Source organism: Mustela lutreola, chromosome 14 (assembly GCF_030435805.1).
Source record: "Mustela lutreola isolate mMusLut2 chromosome 14, mMusLut2.pri, whole genome shotgun sequence".
In the NCBI taxonomy this organism is placed as follows: Eukaryota; Metazoa; Chordata; class Mammalia; order Carnivora; family Mustelidae; genus Mustela; species Mustela lutreola.
This window is the reverse complement of record NC_081303.1, coordinates 67072527-67098882: the sequence shown is the minus strand read 5'-3', so window position 1 is coordinate 67098882 and position 26356 is coordinate 67072527. Positions and strand designations below refer to the sequence as shown.

General features: G+C 52.0%; 1 protein-coding gene across 8 annotated transcripts in view; it reads right to left on the bottom strand.

Annotated features, from left to right (window-relative positions):
* The window catches only part of RXRG (retinoid X receptor gamma), a 213299-nt gene that overhangs the window by 25543 nt on the left and 161400 nt on the right, over positions 1-26356 (bottom strand). For 7 of the 8 annotated variants that reach the window (XM_059146739.1, XM_059146737.1, XM_059146738.1 and 4 more), the window contains one exon: positions 340-587. In XM_059146739.1, coding sequence (XP_059002722.1) covers positions 340-558 — 219 coding nt within the window. In that variant the 5' untranslated portion in view covers positions 559-587. Of the gene's footprint in view, positions 1-339; positions 588-15657; positions 16044-26356 lie in introns of those variants that run through there. The other variant, XM_059146736.1, reaches the window with a different exon arrangement.

Here is a 26356-nt window from a genome sequence, read left to right as displayed (position 1 = left end):
TCAGCTTGTGGTGGAGCCGCAGTCACTTCATGGACTTGATAAACACTCATTATTGAATTGAGAAGAACAGAGAGGGGTCTGTCCCCAGAATGACAAACGGCCCTCAGAAACGAGGAAATCACTGCCAGGGCTAAACCATTAAACCAGAGGGGTGGCCTGTGGGCCACAGCCTCCTGGCCCATGAGGCATGGTCGACACACTCCGTGAAGGCCCTGCAGGAGACACGACCCGTCAGCAAGCAACCTCGAAGCCCTGCCGAGCCAGGGCTCAGCTCCAGCAGCAGCCAGGGACAACCTGTGCGAGGTCGCCGGCAAGTCCCGCGAGAGGACGGGCACCTACCTGGGAGCTGGGCGGAGCGACCAGATTGATTCCTGGAGGTGCAGGCAGTGCACCTGAGGGAGGGCCCATGGCCGACGTGATGACTCGATATGGAGAACCCAGGGCATTGAGGGGGGGCCCCACTGCACTCAGAGTCCGTGGGGCACTCACTGGGGTGTCCGTGTAGCTGGGGTGGCTGTCCATCGGCTTCCCTGTGGACAAGGCTGCCGATGGGCTCATGGACGTGGAGCCGGAGTGGCCGGGGGAGCCTGTAAGGAGAAGAGCATAGGTGAGGGGAGACTGGGGGGCACAGAGATGACCCTTGTGGACAGAGGCCCCCTGCTGTGTCCTGCAGCTCTCCTCTCCTCCCGACCACACTGCATCTCTGTGACCCCAAGCTGCTGACACCCCCACTGAGCTGCTAGATTAAAGGCACAGGAAGAACCAGCTCTCCGACAGAACACGCATCCATGTTTTAGTTCTCTGATGCCCGCCTGGAACCCACCTCGGACTGGGTCACATCGACACCCAGGACCATAAGCGGCACAGCCCACGAGCCCCTGGTGCCCAAGGGACTGTGGCCGGGGCCAGCCAGACAGGGAAGGGGAGTCAAGTCCAAACCCACACACGGAGAGGAAGCGAGCAGGTGTCCAGGCTCCTCCGCAATGCCCAGTTCCACACTCCTGGTGCTCGGAGAGCTGGGGTCGGGCTGAGCCTGCGGGGCAGGAGCAGCTTACTCGCTCACATGCGATGAACATTTTCTGAGATGCAGGTATGATTCCAGGGGCTGGGGCTTCAGAGCCCAAGAGAACACAGTTCCTGCTGTCAGGGATCACATTGCACCATGGCAAGGCGAGGGGGTGACTGTTGTCAGACCCTTGGCCGCCTGTATCTTTTGCAATTTTGTGCCCACTAAGGTCTTTGCCCTGCCTGTCTCCACAGCATGGGGTTTTATCAGCACCAGGGAAGGAGACTCAGGATGGCTGGGCATGGCTTACTGGCCACAAAAGGGCTCAGGAGGGCAAGCGCAGACAGGCCTGCCCAAGCTGTTCCTACCCCAAGCACAGGGAGCTGTGGTCACAAGTGCCTGCAGAACAGGTCCTGGGCACATGATCCTCTGGTCCCAATTCTCCCAGGTAAGTTGACTCCAAGTTCCCTTATGATGAGCCACAGTTCAAGGTGACAGAGACGGAGGGGGCCCCGCTTCCTCTCAGGAGTGCAGCATGGAACCTTCTCTCCAGGAAAGAGAAGCTATAAACCCGTGGCTCTGTAGCAGGAAACAGAGACTGGAGAAGCGAGAGGGCTGCCTACCCTGAATCACAGCGCGGCTTCCCCGCATGGTTGCCTGGTCATTCAAGGGGTACCTCGAGTACCTGGTGCATGCGGGATGTGAGGTGCTGTCCAAACCCTGGGGAGACCTCAGGGGTCACTCAGTGTAGCATTAGGAGCAGCATGGGGGGAGGGATGTGCTCCCTTCGAATACTGTGCAACTACCCTTAAACATAAATATTCCACTGGAAAAATGTCAACCTGGAGTTTCTCTTGAGCTTCTGCTAACATGGTTAAGGTCTCCCAGTGGCGAGAACAGTCACTGCCATGATCAAGGAAACTCTGATCGTCCATCATTCTACCCAGGGAGTTTCCATCTATCAGGGACAATGGTCTTACAAACAGATAAATCCCGATCACCTGATCTAAGTAGCACAACTGAAGAGGAACCACACTCTGTGGGTCCACAGAGGAAGTGCCCAAGGGGTTCAAATGAACGGCTCAGACCCTTATCACATGTCCTGAATAGCATCAGGCAAATTCCATATGTTAACTCATTTCATCCTGATAATAAGCCTGTGAGGATCACTTTAGCTTTTTACAGATGAGAAAACTTACGCTCAGCCTTTTCCCCACACTGTTCCGGGATGACTCGCTCTCCCCTCCATTTCTACCAAGTTCGGATTCATCCTTCAAGGTCTAAGCCAAGTGTCACCTCCTCCAGGAAGCCTTCCCTGGTGCTCCTGGTCTGGTTTGATGCCCTTTTCCGTTTTTTAACAACAGCCTGCCCTTACTCATATCCTAGCATCTATTAAACTGTGTCGCCATATTTATTTATTTCCCTGTCTTTTCCATTAAACTGGGAGAGGGAGACGAGTGTCCGTTTTTGCTCCCCCCACCCCAGCAGGGTCCCTGGAGCCGCCCGGAGGGGGGGGGGGGGTTCAGTGACAGAGCTTAGATTCCAGCTGTCAACGTGAAGCCCACGCTGTCCCCTGTGTGTGCTGTCAAGGACAGCAAGGATGATCTGGAGAGCCGTCACCTCACAAAGTACAAGATGACTCAATTATGAAGGGATCTCAAGCTGAAAGTTGATCTGAAGGAGAGAGAAAAGGGCAGCTTCCGAGAACTCGAGCCAGAGAAACCAAAAATCTTCCCAGATGGCCACTGATTGGAAAGAACAATTTTAGACTCTTCTGAGGCCCTGGAAGCCTGACATTTAAAGAGGCCAATGTATATCTTGAGCCTGTTCCTAAGATAACATGTGACAGGTGAGCCGGGAGCCCGCCTGCCCTGATGGGACGCGCTCTCCCGGCTAGGACGGCGGCCCCGTCGCCCCCACAGCCCCGCCACCTGAAGGCAATCGCTGTTCCCTCCTGGCTTCAGCTTTCCAGAGACCAACCAAACGACCCTCCTACTCTCCTTTTTATTCTGTTTTATGCGGCTCTCAGAGAGCCCGTGCCTTTCACTTCTGTACCCCGAACGCAGGCCCAAAGCTGTGGGACAGACTGGGACAAGGCTCCGCGTCACACTTGCGTCAACCCCAGGGTTCGCAAGGTCTGAGACCTGTAACACGGTTGTAAGGGACACTTTCGGTAGTATTTTGTGTGGCCAACTCTTCAAAAAATATATTAATAGTTCTATAATTATTTTTACAGTTTCCTTCTATTAATAGCAAGTGACTAGGCTTCTATTTTTGCACCAGATTACCTTTCTAAAAATAGCGATTTAAGTTTTCAAAAAGAGAGTAGGGGCGCCTGGGTGGCTCAGTCGCTTAAGCGTCTGACTCTGGGTTTCGTCTCAGGTCACGATCTCCGGGTCGTGAGATGGAGCCCTACGTTGGGCCCCGGGCTCAGGGGAAGCCCGCCTGAGATTCTCTCTCTCTCTCTCTCCCATTCTCCTTCTGCCCTCCCTCTGCTCACACTCTCACTCTCTAAAATAAATCAATCTTTAAAAATAAAGGAGTACAGTGACCTAGGACCAAGTCCAAGTCCAAGAGTACTCCATATGCAGAACACATGGGAATAGCGAGGAAGTGGATGTTGTGTGGGAGAAACACTGACCTGCACAAGGAACATAGGAATATGGGCTCTGGGGAACTCACAAGTTGTTCCAGGAATAAAATAAGATGATGGGGGGGGGGGGTGACTGAAATGAAAAGGACACTGTTATTAATAATAATAATAATAATAATGCCAACCAGGATATGGCTTGGCTGCTCAGTGAGGAGCCCGGCATGCCTGAGACAGACTGAAACAGGGTTAAAGCTTGGTTTGCAAAGGCCTTAAAAGTGATTTGCTTCTGCTGAGTCCGTGGTCCAGAAGCGGTAGGCTACTTTAGAACCACATTCACAAAAATAATAATAAAATCCGACAAGGCAGATGTGTCTTACAGGACTGCAGGTTGGTTCTGTGCCTCTCCCGTGACCCCATGGTTCTCAGACAGGAGCGTTTTGCTTTTAGAAAAGGTGAGACACGGTGTCTCTAAGCACAGGCGTGTTTCTCAATGGGAAATGGACCCGGCCTCACAGACACAGGCCAGAGCGTGGCCGTCCACGGCACTTCCACGGCCGCCAGCCCTCTCTCCCCTTTTTCTCAAGCCACGTGGGAGCCACAGCCAGGACCAAAAGCCACCACATGTTTTCCAGAAACCCAGTTTCTAGTCCAGATCCGAAGTCAAGGTTTCCCCTAATGCTTCAGGGTCCATTGTCCGTTCAGGCCCATCCGCCCTGGTCCGGGCCCCAGCAGTCTTGCTCTCTCCCTGACCCTACTCCCTCTAACCCTCTTTGGCCACTGCCAGACTGTGCCCACTGCCACATGCCTGGGAAACGCACAAACCCTCCACTCCGCGGAGCTGACACCCTTCTATCAGGCAAGGATTTGTTTAAACAGAAACGAATGCATCTGGTGAGGAAGGGCTAGGGGGCTTTCTCAGGAGTGTCTTCTCTTGGGGCAACATACCTAAAAAAAAGTCTTTCCTATTTCTGGGCCTCATTCTGCCCAGGGTGTCCTAGACCCTTCCGGCTGCGGCTCCGTGAACCCGGAGCAGGCTACGGCACGGCAGCACCTCAAAGCAGTGGCGCAGGTCCCAGCCACCCAGCATGGTCTGAGTCCGGACCACTTTCCCTGGGGTCCCTGTCGTCGGCAGCCGGACCTTCAGGCTCTTTGGGATTCCAGACTGCAGGCTGACAGGCTGCGCATCCCCAGCAATCAGAGCTGTCTGGGAACTTGAGGGGCACCTAAACTCTCCAGATTCCTGAAGTCTGCATGGGCAGCGCTGCAGAACACGGGCCTCTGAAGCCACAAAGCTTTAGGTTGAGTTTGAGGCTCTGCCTCCTTCCAGGCACATAAACTTGAGCAAGGAACTTGACCCGCCTGAACGCAGTTCCCCACGCAACGTGGAGACACACACACGCTCACTTCGGTGGATCGCTGAGGGCACCTGAGACTGTGGACGCCGCAGCAGCAGGTGCACTAACGCACTATCCTGTAAATGTTGTGAGGGGTGGGCCGTGTGTGGCTTGAACGCCGGTGTAGAAGATCACGGAGCCAGGCCTGTGCTAAATGCTCTATTAAGGACAGACTTGGCCACATACAGTAAATCGCAGTAAATCACCGCTGCTCTGAGCCCGGAGCGCCCCTCCGTCACCCCAGCCACTCTACCCTTCCCCTAGGATCGCCCAGATCACCCCATAATCCAGCCCGGGACAAAGAGGTCCTCCACGTGACCTCCAGTCTGACCGGCTGCCGTCCTCCTGGTTGTCACATACTTTTAATTTCTCTCCCTTGCTGTTCACGATTCCCATTACGGGACCAGCCCTGAGCACGGAAGGTAGCAAATGCTCAAAAGACACTTGACATCGGGTTGGGAGCAGTGATGGGATCATTTTTTGGTTAATTAATGGATATAACTACAGAGAGTTCATCAGTAGGAATCACTTGCATCAGAAATCTCTGTCCCCGCTGTTAACCAATGCAAAAATCTCTGAGTAACAAATTGCTTGTGTGTGTGTGTGTGTGTGTGTGTGGAGGGGGCCTTGTTGAGAAAGAGAATCTCGGGTACTCAGAACTACAGAATTCTTACCAAAGTGAGGAAGTTGCCTAGCAACCTCCTCCTCAGCCAATGAAAGGAAAATGTCAAGCGTGAGTCTTCCTGACTGGCCAGACAAGGGAGCAAGTGGCCTGGTGTGTCCAGCCCTTTGCCGCCACGCAGGGACTTTGCTGGCCTGCTAACACAGCTCTCCTGCACAGCGGAAACTTGTACGGAGGCTTGACACCGGTTACTACCCACCTCGGGAAGGGGACGGAGGTCAAGAGACACTATCTCTGAGTCACGACTCTCCATCTAAAGTCCAGGGAGCATCGCACAGCCCAGTCCCACTCAACCCTCTCCCATGGGGCACCAGCAGACACTCAAGCCTGTCTCCTTGTCTCCGATGGGGGGACGTGGTGTGTGAGCCCCAGAATCATAGAGCAGTCTGACACCTGGCTTGTTCTTGCTTTAAAAAGAAAAAAAAATACTTTTTTTTAAAAAATTATTTATTATTTGAGAGAGACACAGAGAGCATGGGGCAGGGGGTGGGGGGGGTGGGGACAGAGGCAGAGGGAGCGAATCGTCCGCAGACTCCCCACTGAATAAGGAACCTTCTCTCAGGACCCTGCGATCTTGACCTGAGCCAAAATCCAGAGCCAATCGCTTCACCGACTCAGCCACCCAGGTGCCCCATGGCTGGCTCTTCCTAGTGTAAGGGAAACTTATCATCCCCTGCCTCCTCCCGCCGTGGCTGCTTGGCTCCTAACACAGGCAGGCTGCAGAGCGAGGTAGGCAGAGGCCCGCCACAGGACGGCACTTTAACTGACACTAATCAGCACCTCCTTCCATGACTAACAACAACAAAAGAATATAACATTCATGGAGCAATTGCCCGGAGCCAGATCTGGTTCCTGACACTTTATATACATTGACAGACTTCATACCTTCAAGACCCCTTAAGGTTGGTTTGCTTTTCTCTACTGTACAAAGGCAAAAGCTGGGGTACGGAGAAATTAAAGACTTCGCCCAAGGGAACAGGACTCGTAAATTATACCCGTGGCATCTGAATGGAGGAAGGCAGCGGATCTGGGCTTTAGCCCCACCCCCACCATGAACGACCCTCCTCTGGGACTCCTCCCTGCCTTCCCCAATCTAACTGGCCACCCTACTCTGGACTTTGACCCTGACACGTTGTTAAAAGAATTTATTTTTTTTCTTATTTGATTTTATTTTCAGTGTTCCAAGATTGTTACACGTATTGCATGGAGCACTGGGTGTGGTGCATACACAAAGACTTTATTTTTTTAAGTCATCTCTACACCCAACATAGGGCTCAAACTCACTCCTGATCTCCAGGACCTGGCAGTCAGATGTCCCTGACCTTGGCACTTTCTGACTAAGACACTCCCCTCCCAGACTCTGGCCCCACCCACTTCCAATGTTGGGGGGGGGGGGGGTCCATTCAGCCTGACCTTTGCTTCTCCCTTCTCCAGTGGAGGGGGCACTTGGATGCCAGGGGTTTGCTAGTCCACGTTTCTTATATTTGAGTCACTGTCGGCATGTTCAAAAGCACTGGCAAGTAAGCCTCCGAGCTTCTCGGCCACCCGGACCTGGACAGGAGGGTGTCTCCGAGGCACCGAGCTCTACAGCTTACGGAGGGCCAACTCCAAGGTGGGAGGTCCCCAACTCCCAGGCAGTAAGGAGCAGAAGCAGAAGCCACATTTCTTGATAAGAAGCCTTCTCTGCTCTCGAAGCGTTTTCTGGCTTTCTCAGTGGGGAAAATAAAGCAAAGTGGCAGAAGTGGAGAGTGTGTGGGAGAAGGGGCTCAGCACCCAGGGCCCCCCAGCAGCAAGGGAGGAGGCCAAGATCAGCGGCTCACGGTTCCGCGCCCAAGCCAGCCCCTCGGAGTCTCCCAGGGCAGTTCCGGCTTCCATCAGGTCCCTTTAAAGGAGGGCTTGGGGCTGTTGGGGTGGGGGAGGGGGTTGTTTCTCCCCGTGCTTGGGGGAGGGGGAGAGCACAGTGGCATCCCTTCTTCCTCCCCCCTCCCTGCCCCTCCCTGCTCCCACCCTGCCAGCCCCTCCCACCCCACCTCTCCTAAAATCTGCCATGATGGGGGTAGTGAAAAGCAGGCAAAGATTGATAATCAGCCTCATTATCACCAGCATTATATATAATTATAGCAAAACCTTACTCATTTCGATCAATTGAGAAAAAAATCAGTCTAAATTCTTGACAAGTTGGCAGATTACTTTTAAATTACAATTTTATTACTGCTAAGTAACACACGTGAAGAGTTTGTATTTCCAGTACCGCAAGCTAATGGTTATTAAGCGGAGATTTTATAAAATCTGCTTTAAAAGACTTCTTTGTAATTAACACCCGGTTAATATGCTAATGATGCTCCTACCAGGCTTTTTAAATTGCTTCAAAACAGATGTAACTTAAATGGGGCAACACTCTACAGTCTGACTTGTTCCACGAACTTTTTTTGTGTGTGTCATTTTTTTTTTTTGGCAAAGGAGCAAATACAAACTAGTTCATACCATGACCAAATTTAATCACCTTTCCAAATCAGTTAGGTCATAAATTCGTAAGGCCATATTGCTTAGGGTTAGAAACCAGACTTTCAGGGTTTGTAGAAAAGAAAATAATCCCAGAGAGTTTTCAGGACTTACTGAAGGCTACACGATCAGTACAAAAACACTGTGTCTTCTGGCTCCCAGGTTCAAGGTCATTCCACACCCTACATACCATCTCTCACAAAGCTCTTCATAACTATATACTGTTTATTTCCATGTCTGTTATTGGTTCAATCAGTCAAAAAAATATTTGTTGAGTGCCTACCATGTACCAGACCCCAAGCTAGGCACTACGGAGAGAGCAGTCCCTCCTGGGAGCCGGTGCCTGGTTCATGGAAGCTTGAACCTGACTCAGAGTGGTTGGTAGGGCAGAAGTAAACCCCATTAGCTCGAGTTAGAAAAACAGGTTCAGAATGATAAAGTGACCTTTTTAAGCACTTGCTGTGAGCTATTATAGACCTAGAATCTGAGATGAGCCTAGCACAGTTTCTGGTAACCTTTCTGCATGTAATTAATGACATCTTGCTTGGATACCACTTTTCCTACCCAAATTATCAGCCTTGATGGTACAGGTGGGTATTACGCTGTGTCTAACTCATAAGGGAGCGGGAGGCCAGGATCCTGGAGCAGGGGCTCCTCTAACAAGGAACACTCTGTGTCCCTTTAAACCAGCTCCATACAGCGGCGGACCATGGACCTGTCGTAGGTCCACTAAGACAATGCCGATGACCCCACTCAAATGGAAATTTAAAAAAAAAAAAATGCGGATGAATGTTTCAAGCATTTGCTGAGGGTGCCCCCATCTCACCCCTTGTTCCTGAAGTCCTTGCACAACCATGTTGTCTGTATCCAGCTCTTGAACCCATGACTGCGGTCCCTTTTTCTATCTCTCTGGCCTTCTTGTTCAAAATACAGTCTTCTAAAGACTGCAATCATCTAAAATACAGTGAACAACACCCCTAGTGCATGTTAACATTAGGCAAGGCACACAGGATCATTTGTTCCCAGGGTCTAAATGCGTAAATTCCTGGGACCCATTCGCTAAACCTCAGTCCCAAGAAACATTTCTGGAAATAAGTCATCTCCAAATACGGAGGCAGACTACAGAGCGTGTAACTAGTTTATCATTTCTTCAGGACAGGGAATGGGTCTGCCTTCTTGGAGCTCTGCACAACCCTTGCACAAGCCAGATACTTAGCCAACGTGTGCCTAACCACCAACCGGCATTCCCAGCACAGTCTAGAATATTCTCTCCCTGCTGATGAACTCTGACCTTTGCTCTACTCCCCTCATCGTTGAGGCTGAGAAGTCACAGGTACCATGACCGCCTAAATGTCTAAGAGACTGCTTCCCAATGACGCTAGTGACCAGCAAAGGAGATGAAGGAGATGTTGAGTTCGCAGACATGAAAGCCAGGCCAAACAGCCTAGAAGAAATATCCCAACATATGTGTTAAGCTCCTTCCGGGCCGCTCCTCTGACTCCTAGTAAATGCTTTCTGAATTAAAGATCATAAGCTTCTCCATTTTTCAAGTTCAGGTGTTGAATTCTGAAATACCATCAGGAACTTGAGCTTGATTTCATACCTCGAATCTTCCCGTCTCCCTCCCTGTCTCTCAATCAAGGTATTTAATAAAGACAGCAGGGGGTTCCAGGTTGTTCATGACTCATCAAAGTCAATGGCCCTGGGCCAAGGTCTCCTGAAGATTTGGAGGGGTTGAAGGTCCCAGGTCCCAGCTCTCTTTCTGCCAGATCTCAGGAGGCTTGCCCCAGAATGACTTGTGAAAACAGAACTTTCTGTAACACGCACTGAATCCACGTCTGCCTTTGCTTTGTCAGGATCGCCTGGAGTGCCGCCTGATGTTTTAAGAACAGGCACACCTCCCCTAAGAAAAATCTACGCACAAAATTCTAGTGACTTTAGAACTAGAGTCTCCAAATTTTCTGAAATGGCAAGGGGGATCTTTTACCAAGTGTTTACGATCGTCTAGGCTTTATTTATTAAACCCCTACACTGTGGAAAGTTAACACTAACCCTGTGGGGTGGGTAGAGCTGAGTTATTTCCCCAAAGGGTGGGGGGAGGGTTCTCAGAGGCTTCCCCACCCCTCCCTCCTTCTCCCCCTCCAGCCACCCCAGGGAACCCAGTCTAAAGACCACAAGCAGCTGCAGGTCCGGGGCAAGCCACCCTGCTTCCCCACATGTCCTCGCCTGTAACTAAAGGGTCACCCCCACCCCGACCCCAACCCGCAGGCCCCTCAGTCTGGCTTTAAAGACTCAGCCCTGTGGTGGCGGGGAAGCCAGGAGGAGGTTGGTTAGAGGCAGGGATGGGAACCACTGCAGACTGGAGAGCACTCAGCCTTCTCCAGAACGACCCCCTCGGGCTTCGCAAACAGAGGAGCCCTGAACCTCCCTGTACCTTAGCTTTCGCTACTTCAGTTATGGGCTCCTCTCACCCTAGGACAGGATTCGGATACAAGCAGTTGCAACAGGAGACCCTAGAGCCAGCAAAGACTCAAAGGTTTACTCTCCCGCTCTTCATAAAGTTTGCTGAGCCCCACCTTAGAATATAAGGTCGCTCTCCGTGTATTAGGACAAAGCGGGGTCCATCTGGAGACTTTTTGGATTTTTGTTTTCTTAGCACCTCCCAGTGCCCAGTGCCCTGCCCCTACGCCCAGTCATTTCAGTCATTTGCTGTAATTACACATGTCCAAAAGACGCATTATGATCTGAGCACTGAGATTGTCAGTTGCTGTTATTACACATAATTCACCCATTTGTGGCAGATCTGGGACTCTGTGCCCCCATTTGTGGCAGATCTGGGACTCCATGCCCCCGCACCCCACCCCCTCTCCATCCTAACCCCCAACAAACAGCAGGTGCAGCATACGGCTCCAGCACCGCAGGCAGCTCGCACCTGCCTGGATTTGGATCCTGGGTCGGCCCCTTACCAGCTGGGTGATCTTGAGCAGTTTGCTAAACCTCCCCGTGACTCTGGTCATCCAGTCCAACAGTGACACTGTCATCACTCCCCGTGATAACGGTAGTGCCTTCCCTCCAGGAGCCCTAGAGAACATTAAATGAGACGGTGTTTGCAATGCCCAAGAGAGATTTGCAATGTGGAGGAGGGCTTGGCACACAGCAGGCGCATAATACACATTAGCTACCATTTTACTCTTGTGACGACTGCTGAGCCAGGACCTGGACCAATCCCAGGAGAGCCCCCCACACCCAGGCATTCTAGAAAATAAATTTTTACATTCCCTAGGCCTCTGAGTCTTCCACTTTCCAATAAGAGAAAATCACAGCATCCCAGCCACCCAGCTCTGGTGGCAAAGTTCTCTGCAGATACAGAAGCGACATAATGAGGGGAAGGAAGAGGTGGAGAATTTAGATTAGTCTTTGCACAATTTCTTCCCCCAGTTCCTATTCAGCTCTCTGTCTCCTGGTAAGATTGTAAATGTTTCAGAAAATAGTTTACACTAAATATGTTCCTTCCTAAATCTCAATAAACAGTTACGCCTTCCGACATAAACCCTAACCACTTATGTCCACGGTAGGTTCTAATTAGCCACCCACACATTTGTGGAGGGGAGAAGTATGTTCTGACGCACGCATCCGTGTACACAGACACACACACACACAGCTCCCACACCCACGCACATCCTCACAGCGCCCCCCAGACATACACACAAACACGTGGGGACACGAAACTCCGACCCACCCCTCCTCTAAGGAGACTCTTAGGGGAAAAGCAGAGTGTTTCACACAAAGGTCAGGGCCAGCTGGGCAGGACTCTTGCAAATCAGTGGGCCTCCAGGGGCAGCCCCAGGCAGGGCCGCAGAGTCCCTTGCTGCTGAGTGACTGCGAACTCCCCCGTGTTTTATTCCTCAGTGGCCAGGCCACAGGTCTGCAGCCACGGGGCAGGGCCGCGGCGGGATCAGGGCTCCTCAGCCCAGCAAGGCCTGCGCTGCTTCCCGTGGCTTCCTGGCCTGTCCCCGAGCAAGTGTGTGGTCCACAGACGCCCTGACCAGTAGCTCAGCTGACCAGGGATACTGGAGCCCGATGGCCTAGGTTCAAATCCCGGCCAGTGCCACTTTCCGGCCCCGAGACCTTCAACACGTTACCACACTGTGTGGTGACTCCGCTTCCTCGCCTCTAAAAGCAGCGGGATCCTCGTGGTGACTCCTCGGAGGGTGGTCAGGAGCCTTCAGGGTCAAGGGCTCGCGAGGGGAACGGGCCCCACACAAGGGCGGCTGCAGCGACCCTTGTTCCCTGAAACGTGAGCCCCCGCCCCCGCCCCCGCTCCTGCTCTCCCCCGAGGATTACCGCCCAACTGGATGGGGGAATTACAGGCTTTGTTTTGCCATCTTCTTAGAGGCAGCAACTGTCTCCTCCAGGCAAACAAATCTCTTACTGAGCAGCTGGCAAAGCCAGGACTTGGAGGAGAAGGAGGAAAGGGTCACAAGGCAGGGCGGGGCGCTGGGCACCGGGGCACCTCGGCCAGACCACCGCGGCCACCGCAACCCAGGTAGGCACCGCAGCTCGGCCCAAGGAACCGGCCCCTCTTCACCAACGGAACGATGAGCTCACATCTGGGAAGCAAAGCCCCAGACACAATCCCCGGGGGGGGGGGGGGGATCTCCCACAGGTGACTCCTAGAGCTCCTCACAGGGGATCCCAGGAGCCCCCTGAGGTTCCATTTGCTGCTGTATAAAAAGGCAAGGGGGGCAGGCACGAAATCCCTGCAGCTACGTGTTTCCTCTCTCTGTGCCGGCGCTGCAGGTGACAGCCAGCCCAGTCCTCAGGTTTTCCCTGTGCCTCAGGGGTGTGCCAAGTTCTCAGACAGACGTCCCTGCAGCTGGGGCGCGGGGAGGGGGGGGATGTCCTCTGGCTCCGTGTTTTAGCACTCTGAGCCGGTGCACGCAAACAAAACGGAAAACATCAACAGAGCTAAACAAAATAATTGTTCTCCTCCCTTGGGAACAAGGAAAAGTCGCATCAGAGGGAGACATTTAAACAACCTAGTGGCCCTTTTCCCTCTGGCTCCCCGTGTTACATCAACGTATTTTCTTCTGTGGCTGCACTGCTGTGTCTCCTTGTCTCTGAAACCGCATTACACCAACCACCAGAGCCCCCACAATCGTGAGACTCCAAACCAGCAAAAGTGCGTGCATCTTCGTGGACCTCATTTTATTTCCCAAGATTCCTAATTCATTATTCTCCAATAACGTTTGATTTTTCAGTTAATCTGCATGTTCAGTGCTTGAGCAAAATGGAAGAGATGAAAATATTAACTTTTACTACAGACCAAACACACAGACAGCACCAAAGTGGCTGCTTCTCCAAATGTTTGCATGTTTCAGTCTCAAAACAATACCTGAGGATGGATTATCAGCTCCATTTTAGAGACCAAGGCACTGAGGCTCAGAGACTGGCAATTCCTTGCCTTAGGCCACACAGCTGGTATGTGAACCCAACTCCAGTTCTCTTGCTCTTTCTCTCTCCCTTTCATTAGATCCAATTAAAGGAGTACTATTCTAAGTTTGAGTCAGGGGTTTTCTGGAAGGTTCTCTCCCATTCAAGCCCATGTAGCCTTAGACTGGCCCCTGCCTTGTTGAGGCCTCCATTTCCACTCCAAAAATGAGAGGTCCAAGATGGTCTTCGAGGTCCCTGAGCAGACTAACATTTCGAGATTGCAGCAGGCGGCCCCGGTTGAATTTGGCGCTAGACCTTTATCCAACCTTGCTCTTAGCTCTCTCCCAGGATCTTTCCACCCTCAACCCTGTTTCACTCCCACTGGCTCAGAGGGTCTCCATGGCATTCATGAAGCCACAGCCTCCCAGACCTTGGGAGATCTAAGACCTCGAGGACAAGCACATCCCTCTGACCTCAGACAACTGAATTCAGAGGGAAAAGAAAAAAGTGTCTCGACTGTTAATGGGACCAAGACGGGAGCTGAGAAGGCTTTTCACACCCAGGACCCAACTATAAACGAGATCAGATGTCCCGGTCATGGCCTTGGCCACCACTCTCACTGGGTCATAGCATGAGACTGGCCCCAATGACTTCAACATCCCCTCTTCCAGGGACACATCCATGGTCCCCCACCTCTTGAGTCCCAGCAACAACCTCCTCCTGCACCCCAAAGCACACAGAGCCGGAAATATGACAGTATGCCTGTGTGATAAGCCTGCTCTGCACAAGTGGCAGAGCCTGCGTCTCATTCACATCTGTCTTCCCAGAACCTAATACCACACTTGGCTCAAAAACTCCCCAAGGCACCCTGAATGAAAAAGCAAGTGCCCTAGCCCAACACAACCCCGGCAGGGACCATGGCCACCTTGCAAAGTCCCTCCACGCCTCACAGAGGGCTCTGCACAGCCAAGGAGGCAAGCTGTACCCACCCCACCCCCCCCCAGCCCTGGGATGAATTGCCTATCTGTCCACACAGGAGGTCGGGAGAGCAGGGACTTTTCAGTTCTCAAGACCTAACAAGAATTTCTGCTTTGTCCTGGCTGCCAGCATCCGCAGGGCAAAAGCTCCTCTTTGGCTCCCAAGAGCACAAGCTTCGTGCCACCAGCTGACAAGTGACAGGCCAGTCGGTCAGCTGTTGGTTCCATTTATTCAAAGCTGGACGGCTGAACTGCTTCTGCCACTGAATCGAGGGAGCCTTGAGTCCCACGGAAGGCGGCCCCTGAAAAGTGAGCCGAGGCTGCCCTCCCGGGCTTGGGGACTTGGACCTTCCGCCTGCCAGTCCCGGGAGCGCAGACTCCCGCACCCAGATCCAACCCTCCACCCTCCGGACAGAACTGCCAGCAGGGACCCTGGCAGTGGAAAGCAGCAGGGAGGGGGCGCGAGGCTATTAGCAAATCAAAAGGGAAGACAACAGAGGAAGGAAAACAGGGTGGCAAATTCAAGTGCTCCGTTTTCTTTTTTAAAAATCCGACTGTAGGGAGATCTGCGTTTCAATAAAACAAGCATGCCCTTGTGACCAAGTATGGCAGGGGCTCTTAGTAGAGAGGCAAAAAGCCTTTTTCACCACATTTTTCTCCTTACAAGTTGGATAATAGGTTACGTCCCAGGGATACCCTCTGACTCGGCCACATCGCCCACCCGCACACACACACTGGGTTCTAACAACGCTCGCGCTCCGTCCGGGTCTCCGACCCATTCCCGGGCAGGTGGCTGGGGCGCTCCGCGGGGCGTCTGCACGCCCGCTCTTCTGCTCGCTCCTGCGGCTGTGCACGGATCCTCGCCTCCGACCACCCCCTCTCCCTCCCTCTCCCCTGCACGCACAGACCCACTCCGCGGAAACACACGACCAGGGCGGACGAACACCCCTGCCCTCCTCCTAATCCACTGGCAGCCGCGTGCCCGCAGGTCGCGGCTCCCCTCCGGCCCCTCCAGACAGGTCCCCCACCCCCCACCCCCGACCCCGGGGCAGCCCCGGCGCCGGACTCACCGCCGAAGCCTGTGGGAAACTTCATGAAGTGAGAATAATTCCCGTACATGTTTCCTCTTCAGTTCATGTTCCTCTCCCGAGCGTCTGCCGAAGAGCGCGGCCTCCCGGGCTCCCGCGCGCCGCCGGGGCTGCCTTCAACTCGGGCTAACAGGAGCGCTCATCGCTTCCTCGCAGCCCGGGCAGCTTGGGCTGGGCCGGCCCCCCGGGATTAGTCTGGAATCTGCCCCTCGCTCGGAGCGGCCACATCGCGCGTCCGGGCGGCGCGGCAGCTGGTGCCTGTCACTTACCACGCACGGCGCCGCCGCCGCGCCCCGCCGCGCACGGGCTCCTGTTGCTTTGATTCACTCGGGGCTGGGCCGCCGCGTGCGCTCCGCCGGCTCCGCGCCTCCCCGGGGGGCGCTGCCGGCGGCGGGCCCCGCGTCCCGGAAGCCCACGGCGCGGTGTGACCGCCCCCCGGAGGTCGGGAGCCGGGGAGGGGCGGCGGGGGCAGGGGCCGGGGGACGCTGGCGGGGCCGGGGGGGGGGGGCGGGGGGCGCTCCTCCATGATTGGCACCCACGCACATCGATGGGGTGCTGGGCACATGCGTTTTTGCACTCGGGCTCCAGTCCGTCCTCTGCACTGGGTTTTTGTTTTCCTGCAGGGGGGCAGGGGTGAGGGCCTAGAGAGAACAGAGCCCCTTCCTGGGCACAAGATCGGAGAAGGGGGAGACTCGGGCCCCAGCTGTGGAACACTAAGCTGCAGCCTCCCTCGCGTGTGCGGTGGGCCTCTCCTGCTCTGGGGCCGGTGGCGTTTGCGCTCTAACAGAAGAAGCCTGACAGGTGCAGCCCCGGGGCATTCACAGGGAAGACGTGCGAGCAGGGAGGACGCGTGGGCTCCAGGTGGCGGTGGCCATTCACTGGAGGGATGCCTTCGCCCGACACACCGCGGTCATCCGGCCCTTGTATCCCATCCGGCTCCCCTCAGAAGGCACCACTGAGTCCTCACTGAGCCAGAGGCTCTCTAGGCTGGAACCCAGCTACATATCAGAGTCCAGGTATCCCTTTGATGTGCGGATCTGTTAAACAGCTTTCCTGACAACACACTGTGGGCCTATCCTTGGACACCTCCAGCCATGGGAGGCTCACAACTATCCCATTCCATTTCCAGAGAGCTCTTGCCATAAGAAAGTTTTTTAACTGAAATTACGTCTACCTCTTTTCTGTAGCTTCTGCCAACAGGCTCTAGGGTCACATAAGAGGAGCCCCCAGGGTTCTTCGAATTCACAGAAAAATCTCCAGTGTCCGCAATCTACTTCTCGGGGCGCCCTGGCCTCGTTCAACTTGCCCATGTACCACCAATCATTCGAGTCCATTGACAATCTGTTCTTTTTCTAGGAATATGCTTCAGTTTCTGGAGACCCTCAGGGAGGGGAAGGGAGTTGGCCAGACCTGAATACATTATTTCAGCTATGACCCCGATCTCCTCCACCTGGTGTCTGGGTCGGCAGGGCAACACAGGTGCCGTCAGCAGACCCACCGCGGTCATGGGCTGAGTTCTGAGGGGCTGGGACAGGATGAGAGTTTTGCCCTTGATGTGGCGCGGCACGCGGAGGGAGGCAAGGCAACTCAAGGCCCCAAGATTCAAGTGCTAAGAGAACCCAGCAAAAAACTAAGAGTAAAGACCCAGAGACGGGAACAGAGTCCATATGACGCGGGAGGAAGGGGCCCAGATGGGGATCAGAGCCAGTCGGTCAGGAAGGAGGAAGAAAGAGGCAGGCAGGCTAGCATTGCGAAGGCCTGATGTGCCCGGGGCTTCCTTGGTTGGGGGGTGGCCTCAGAAGCTCCGTTGAGAACGGGCATTAGATGTGGACCGTGCAGAATACACGGGGACTGTTTGCCTCCCTGCATTTGGGCTCACTCATCACTCCGAGTCTTCTGGGGTTCATGTCTCTTCCATCCAGTGCATGTTATTCCTCCTCCCTATTTCGACACTTCCGAAGACCTGACACCCTCCTCCCATATTTTCTCTAACTTAGGGACAAAAATACTGAAAAGGACATAGCAAGGATGTCCTAGGGCATACCAACGTGCCATCCAATTATAGGACCATGGACACTTGGCTCATAAAACACTCGTGTGGCCGGAAGAGGCTGTGTCTGCAGAGGAAACCAGTCAGAAGCCAGCGTTGCTGGGTACAAATCCCAGTTCCATTGCTACGAGCCTCACTCAGGCACTGAGTGTCCCTGGGCATCAGCGACCCCATAGCCTTGTGATTCAGTCCACACGTGTTAATCACTTAGAAGGTGGCAGATACATAATTAATTCTCAATGGGTACAAGCCATTTTGATGATGATGATGCTGATGTGACTTTCAGCAAGTCATTTCCCCCTTTTTACTCATTGGTAGAATGATAGAAAAGCGCTAGGTGAGTTCCAAAACCCCCTTCAATTTGAAAATTAAAAGCAAATGAATCCAGCCCCCAATTCCGTAACTGTCCATTTTTTTCCCCTGAAGTCTTACTAAAGCACAAACGACCATTTTGTATGTCTGTCTGAGAAAGAAATGAGGTATTCCAGCACAACGGACTTCCTGGTGGACCAGTGCTGGCAAGGGCTCTTCCAAGTACTCAAAAGCCATCCTGTAAAAAGCTCTCCTTAGAGCCTTATTCAAGGTCAAGGTCAAGATGGTTTGTCAGCAGTGAGTGGTAGGCTCTACTTTCTTCCCCTTTTGCTAAGTTAGGTGACCCTGACCACTTCTGCTCACAGCATAAAGACCAAAAGCCTTAGCCTGGTAGGGAAAGGCCCCACTGTCTTGTCTCAACCTACCTTTTAAGCTCCATCAGGAGGAAAGTGCTCTACAATAGAAGTCCTAAGTAAGGCCCAGCACCTCCAGCTGTGTGACCCTGGCCAAGCTCATTTACTCCCGGGGGAGGGGGAACACCCATACCACTCAGCTGGCTAAGGTTTCTGGGTTTTGTTTTTGCTTCATGATCCAATGGGATGAGGGGACTGCGTGGGTTTTGGCTTGGCTTGGGAGTTCTGTTTGTTGTACACACCAAAGTTCTAAACAGATACAAGGAAGTAATATCTTCATGTTTGTCTGTTTGGGTTTTTTTCTTCCCTTTCTCCAATGGTCCCTTCCGGTCTGGCTATTTTGCTCACTGTGGGAACACAGCTTGGTTCATCCCAACTTGTGGTTCATTGTTATGTCCATTCACCTTCCCCAACCCGACCTGCATCCCCACATAAATTGTTCTCCTGCCTAAAGGCTGGAACACAGTAGGTGCTCAATAAATATTTTTGAATTTTAAAAAATCCTTGATATGCTTATAGCAAGATACCCCAGCATGATTTCCTTGTGGCACCTTTCATAACAAGCCATACACTTTGTCTGAAGTAAAATAAATACAAGTGTGGCTTTTCTTTCTAATCCACATTTTTGGCTGGCACCACGGTGTCCTAAGACCGTTACTGATATAACAACATTCGCCTGACCTAAGCCCTTCCCAGACAACCCCACCGACTTCAGTCACTCCTCTGCCCCCAGCTGTTACTGGCTTCTCATTAGGATGTCGGATGAAAAACCAAATGCTCAGTGTCCATGGTGGGAATTAGCTAATTCATTCATAAGAATTCTGAGCTCACTGCTTGTCAAGGCTAATTATCTATTCCTCTTAAGTGATACGTTCTGCTTTTATTAAAGCCATTAGTGCCTTTGAGTAAATGAAAAGGGCATCTGTTTTCACTAGTATGTTTGACACAGACTCTGCATATCTTAGGTTCACCCTGGTAATAAAAGGATATAGCTTTACCACTGGTCTGTGTGTGTGTGTGTGTGTATGTGTTTTGTGTGTGTAAGAAAAATGGAAATACAAAAGAATATTTTGCAGTAAACATGAATAAAAAACCAAAGCCATTTATTCGATATAAAATGTAGAGGCAAATACCTCTAAGCTGATGGCACCAATTAATACTGTTACCTTTGTGTAGTCCTTCACCTGCCCAATAGTATATAAAGTCTCAGTGTGTTTTCCCAACTATTAAACAGGGCATACTCTATGACCCTATCTGATAAATGAGCAATTTGAGTCCAGGGCTGTGAAGTCAGAGAAGGAAAGAGAGCCGCACTAACCGGTCAGATTGCGGATGTGATCTCATGACTAGGAAGTGACAGAAATGAGTATAAAACCAGACCCCCAACTCTGACACCCAGCCAGAGTGTCCTTCACGAGACCTTGACCCTTCCCTTATTAATGATGTATTTCTATTACATGTGTTATGGGACAGAAGGGTCTTACATATCCTTTTTTTCTCCTCACTGTCACTCATTCATTCACGTATCATTCAGCCACCACTTGCTGAGAGCCTTTCACCTGTCAGTCCCTGGGGGAGCACTAAGAGACAAGATCAAGTCGCTGACCTCACGGAGCTTGTGCAGTCTGACGGAGGCGCTGGAGAGCAAACAAATAGTCACAGATATAAATGTACCGTTAGCAGCCATGATAAGTGTGATGGGAGGAAAATAATTGGATGAGATGAGAGACCATAGCAGGGAAATCTAATTTAAATTGAAAGGTCAGGGAGAATTCTTGGAGGAAATGACAGTTATACTCAGATCTAAAGAAAGAATAAGATACAGTTGGGGGGAAAGGAAGCGGTGGGGGGAGCACGGACCAGGCACAGGGAACAGCGGGTCTAAGAGCACCGAGGAGGGAACGAGCTCAGTGCACGCCAGAAGCTGGGGAGTACGATGTTCAGGTCTCCCCCACAGATGACCTGGCTTCCAAGAGTTCCACAGTGCCATTGTCTCACCCCTGATTCTGTGTCCGACGGGCCGGGTCAGCGGTGTACTGCTGGAAACTTCCCTGCCTGGCTTTGTGTCCCCTTCACATGCTGGGCAGATTCAGATAACTCACTGTTTCCCAGGGCTGCCACCCCACTAATCCATCTTTGTGTTCCCTCTGCTCCTCCACTCAGAAAAGCCCTCCCCTCTTCCCGTTCTCCGTCCAAATACCCCCCTTCCCCCAGACCGTTCTCATGGGCACTTCTCAATGGCCCTCCGTTGGAACCACTCTCTCCTGGATTCCCACAGCCTGTAGCTGGGACCATTCTTATGTTTCTCATCACGTCCCTTCTTCTATGGTTCTCCTGAACGCATCTGAAAAGTCCCCTCCCTAGGCAGGAATAGGTTAACCTAAATAACTGGCAACTGGGTCCGAGTCATTTTGAGGCCCCGGCAGCATTTACGACAGTGTCTAACACATCATAGAAACCCAGTAACTGCATGATGTGTGAATGAGTGGACATTTGTGGATTAAGCTAGCCTCTCCTGATGTCAGCCCAGGGTACCAGACTCGAGGAGGTGAGTGTTCCTAGGTGCCAACAGTTCTTACAATCTCATTTTCATTTTCATGGACTCCTTCTTATGGAGTCATACACTCCTGTATAGACAGGCTTGATATGGGCATTGGGACAATATATGCGTCTTGGGGACTGAGAGCCTCTGAGGATGGAAATGAGGTGTCTGATTCGGAAAGAGTGATTAGCTTTAAATGAAGACCGTCTCAGCCATCCCCCAAACCTGGGCCGTTTCCATAAGGCCTAACGGGTGTTCAAAGACACATGCTTTATCTACAAGGTGTCCTCTGTGGCTTAGCAACCAGTCGTGTTTGTATCATGGCCAGTGGCTCCAGTCAATAGTGAAACAAGACGACTTAAACTTGCCCTAAGGGAATTGTTCCCAAATTTACAGTTACCCGGAAGCTTAAAAAAATTACAGAAGCCTTTTCCACCTCTAGAGATTATGTCACTGGTTTGGGGTTGTGGTCTGGGTTTAAGAAGGGCTAAAAACCCCCGGTGCTCCTAACGCCCAGCTAGATGACTTTGGGAACTACTGACTTAAGGAAAGAAAACCTTCCTTTAATAGGAGGCTAAGAAGGAGCCATCAGCTTCCTGGGATAATTCCAAGGAAATGGCAAGATCCACTTCACCCATTTGCTGGGACACACAGTTGGGACACATGGACCCAAGAAGCTCTTGCTTAGCAGGAGAGGTGGTGGCTGAGGCCATCCGCTGCGTGGATTTAGCATATACTGATTTGAGGTTTGCTGGGACTGTGTGTGACATACTCACTCACTCCCCATCCCCTCTGCCATTATTCATTAAAGGCACTACCTCAAGGCCGTCTCCTCTGTCAATCTTCCCTTAATGATGGTTAGTGCTTCCACTGTCCTCCAAAAAACTTGCTTAAATATTTATTATGGCACCAGTTTAATTTCCCTTTGTATCATAATTACTTATTAAACTAGGACCTCCTTCTCGAATATAGGGACAACTTCTTATTCATCTTTATAGTTTCAAAGAATCTAACATTTTGCTTTGTACACAGTGAGTGCTTAATAAATGCTTATTGAATGGATGCTACGAGGACAACTATGAACCAGACAGGCTCTATCCCTGCTCTCACGGACCTATAAGCTACAAGCTTAAGGGTAATTTTCAACTGCCCTTAACTCCAAACTACAAAATGTTGTCATAACATGTTCAAGGTGGAAAGAACAGTTACAGAGACGCCTCCATCTCTTGGTTCCCAAATGACGGTCATAAAATGCTCCCTGTCGTAAACAACTCGACCACAGCTGCAAAGTACATGGGGGCTCTCAGGATACAGAGCAACTGTGATCACACAGAGCTGAGACCAGAGGGAAACATCTGGTCTCTTCTAGAGAGAGGCCAGCACTTCAAATATGGGACACTCTAATCCAGACTGGGTCCAGATCCAAGGGTTCACAGCCACAGAGGTGGATGTCAGCACCAGACCTCGGGAAGGCCTGCTCAAGTCCCGTAGAGGGAAGACGACATCCTGGAGTAGAGCCCAGCCCCCAAGACCAGGTCCCTGGTACTCCTATTCTGCTGAACAGACATCCATCGGGCTGGCCAGGGGCCGCATATATTCAAGGTGTAGATTTAGAGGCTGTGACCCAAACACACACACAGGCCAAGCGATCTATTTTCAGACCCAGCTCACTCTTGGGGAAGAGGCTCTAAATATACCCTCCAGTGACCTCGGGCGGCAGGTTATCATTGCTGGCGGCTGGGCGGGGTGGGACAGGCACGGACGCCAGGAAACTCACCAGGACCCCCAACGCAGTGCAAAGGCCCCACCACTTACAGGGCTAAATTTACATAAGGGCAAGTGTCCGTTATCGTGGACGGGGTTTGCTTGTACAAGCACCTGGCCATGGGCTCCGTAGGGCAACAAAACCTCTATCTTGTCCCCTCAGAAGAGCCACTGAGTGTCTAGGTGCCACAAAGGAGAACGGAAGCAAAACTGGACTCATTCTGTTCTCAGGAATTCACATCAGAGGAAGGTCCCGCAATTGTATAAGCAGCAGTAATGAAATTTCCCCTGTGCCTAACACCTGACCGTCTACAGCATGCTTTTATAGCTTATTTATAAGCAGGTATGAAATATTACTAAAAGCAAACCCAAGGGGGCTGCAGAGGGAAAGGATGTTGGATATTAGGACATGAGAATTTATCTCGCTGTCATGATTTTCTCTCTAACGGGGAAGGCCTTTTGAGTTAGTGTTCAGCCAAGACATAGTTCTCTTACTGCCAAAAGCCGAACCCCGTATAACTAACTCTATTTCCAGGCAGCTAATCCCAAAAGGCCAGAAAGCATTTAGTTCCAGAAGGCATTGAGTGAGAGCTGCATAAACCACCAGCATTTAGGTAACTGCCGAAGAGCAAAAATGATTAGAAATGGCTAAAGGCAGATGGAGAGTTGATCAGGGGCAGAAGTGGGGCATAAGGAAGGTCTTAAAGTCCATGTTTAGCAACGTCAGAGAGAGTTTGAGAGATCTCGGTACGTAGTGCATTAGAGTAGCCTCGGAAGCAATACCAGGCCCACTTTAGCTGGTACCAACCCTGGGACACCAAAGAGAACGAGTGGAGGAAGTCGGGATAGGAGACATTTACCCCCGCAGCAGAGCGGCTCAGAGGTCCATACCATTTGCACGAGACTCAACCGGGAAGCTTGTTAAACCAAGAGACTTCTGGGGCCTGCCTCTGATTCAGAGTCTTTGGGGCTAGAGAGGGCCTCTGCATGAGGGTCTTTAACAAGCTCCCCAGGTAATTCCCATAGGCAGTGACATTTAAGAATCAGAGCTTTGTGGAATGGTATCTAGAGAAGACCAGATCTTACTGGAGTATGCACGCCAGGTTGCCGGGTTCGAGATTACTCATTGGCGCCTCCTGGTTACTCCATAAAGCCAACATTCATGTTGTGACATTAGTGTCACAGCCCGAGCTCCTGAAGTCATGCTTAGTACAAGCAGTGGAGTCAAGCATAGGAAATTCTTTTGACTCTAAATGCTGTGTTCCCCCTACCACCTTTCACCTTGAAGATGCAATCCTTGAACTGTCCAAACCTCTGTCCCCAGCAAGCAGGAGGCCAAGGCTCTGGTCAGAGGAAGGTTCTGGAAAATGGGTGGAGGTCAGGGGTGAGGGAGGAGTGAGGTAGGAGAGAGGTGGTGTTTGCCTGTGGTTACGGTTTTGGAAGGGCTTAGCTGGGAGAAAGGAGGCCCAAGAGACGAGAAATAGCTCAAAGCCTTCAGGATACAGAGGGCTGGCTGGAGAGGAACAGGCTGGCAAAAGGAGCCCCAGAGGATGGCCAGTTAGAGCTGGGGCTTCAGGGACAGAAGGATGGTGGGGGAGAGGCAGATCTAGAAGCAGTTCCCTGGTGCAATGGCCCAGAGGGGAGAGGAAGGCTTTTCTGGCTGCCTGTGACGTCACCCTGGGCAGCTGTTAGCAGAAGCGTTATTTCTGGAATTGCCCAAACATCAGTGACTCTTAAGGGGGAATTTCAGACACATCAGCAGGCTGGGCACAGATATTTAAGGACTGGAGCCTTTGTGCCGCCTAATCAAAGCCTCCGTCTGAGGCCGATGCCGCCCCCTCCCCCCTCGGACCCACGCGGATGCGGCTGGTCTAGATCCTTCACAGGCTTGAGCCAGCCAAGACTGGAAGGGCTCTGAAATCAAAGGTGGAAAAGGCAGGGGTGGCGGAGAGGACATCCCAGCGGAAGAAAACAATCCCCAAGGACTTCAGACCACCAAAAGCTAAAGCAGGAAGGGAGGAAATTCAGTTAATCTTCTCAGTAGTTCTGGAACATCCATTACTTCCCAGCTGTTTGACAGGCAGGGGTACACCCTTTCTGTATTTCAGGGAAGGATCGGTCATGCTAGGTAATTTAAAAAAGCAATCACGATTAGGGCTAAAAATTCATCACCCCTTTTCCATTGGAAAGGAGGCAGAGGGCGGAGTTAGAAGTGCCATTTACGGATCAGTTTGGCCCTGGCAGCCCCGGAGGACCGTGGCAGGGGGGTGAAGGGGCAGGTCCCGCCTTCCCTCCCATCCATCCTGCGTATGGCCGACAGATCAATCTACTAACGCATGGCTCGGAGGGGACTCCCCAGACTGGATACTCCTCACGGCGGCTCCCTGCCCACGGAGCTATCTACCCTGGGCCCCCTTCCACTTTTCCAAACCTTCAGCCCTCCCCTTGACTCAGCACACGCTAGTCTCCAGAAAGGTGCACAGCGGGCTCTGCCCCAAACACACGGGCACACTCCTCCTTTATTCTCTGCTTTCGCTCACGCTGCTTTGTCCTCCTGCAACACCGTCCGTCCCACTATCCGTCCCCATTAGCTGAGTCCTAGCTGGTCCTTCTCTGGGCACCTGCATGCCCCCTCTTCCTGATGCTTCCAGCTAAGTCTCTCTCTCTTTCTCTTTCTCTTTCTCTTTCTCTCTCTCTCCTCCCCCTCCCCCACTTCTCCTGGCATGGCTGTCTGTATCTCCTTCTCTCTCCCAGCTCTTAAAACTCCCACCCCCCCACCTCCCAGTGTTGAGTACCTCCTTGTCGTGACCCACTTCTACCTTAGCCTTGGGACCTCTGAGATTTCTCAACACGAAACACATCCACAGATGAATATCACTGAACTTCCTGCTACTAAAAACCCATCCTCCGTGCCCTTTGAAACTCATGCTCTTTTCTCAATGTCCACTGAGGGCTTGGCCTAATTGTGATGAGGCAGGGACCTCAGTTTCCTCGGGGGGTGGGGGGCAGTGAGACATATCCTCCCACCTCTGTGGATCTAAGACTTTTCCTTAGGAAGCTTTCCGTGCCACACACCGCCATCCCTGCCCCCTCCACGCTCTGGTTCTACCTCCACTCTCCCTGGCCAGCACACATCCCAATTACAATTCAACGGTTGTGTAACTCTTTGCTTAACTCCTGTCTCCTTCCACAGACAGAACGCTCCATAAGAGCAAGGCCCATATCTCTTTTATTCATCATTGAATCCTGGGTCATGGCTGGTAGGCAACCAATCGTTGGTGAATGGACGACTGGCTTTTATCACACTCTGTGCTAGATGATAGCTTTGCGGGTAGCGTGTGTTTCACCCATCCTGCACTGCCCAGGAATACAGGTGATACAGGACACTCTTGTACCCCCCAACACTCCCATCATGCCATCCATCATGCCTAGCACCTGCTAGGAACTCAAAAAAAAAAAAAAAGGGGGGTGGGGGACAAAAAGAAACTGTTGAAGCTAATCCGTTCTGGGAAAATAGTCTCCAAAGCCAGTGATGGTGAGTCAGTAACGTCACATTTGATTCAGAAGAGCACACATTTAGTCCAATAAATCAACAAATGA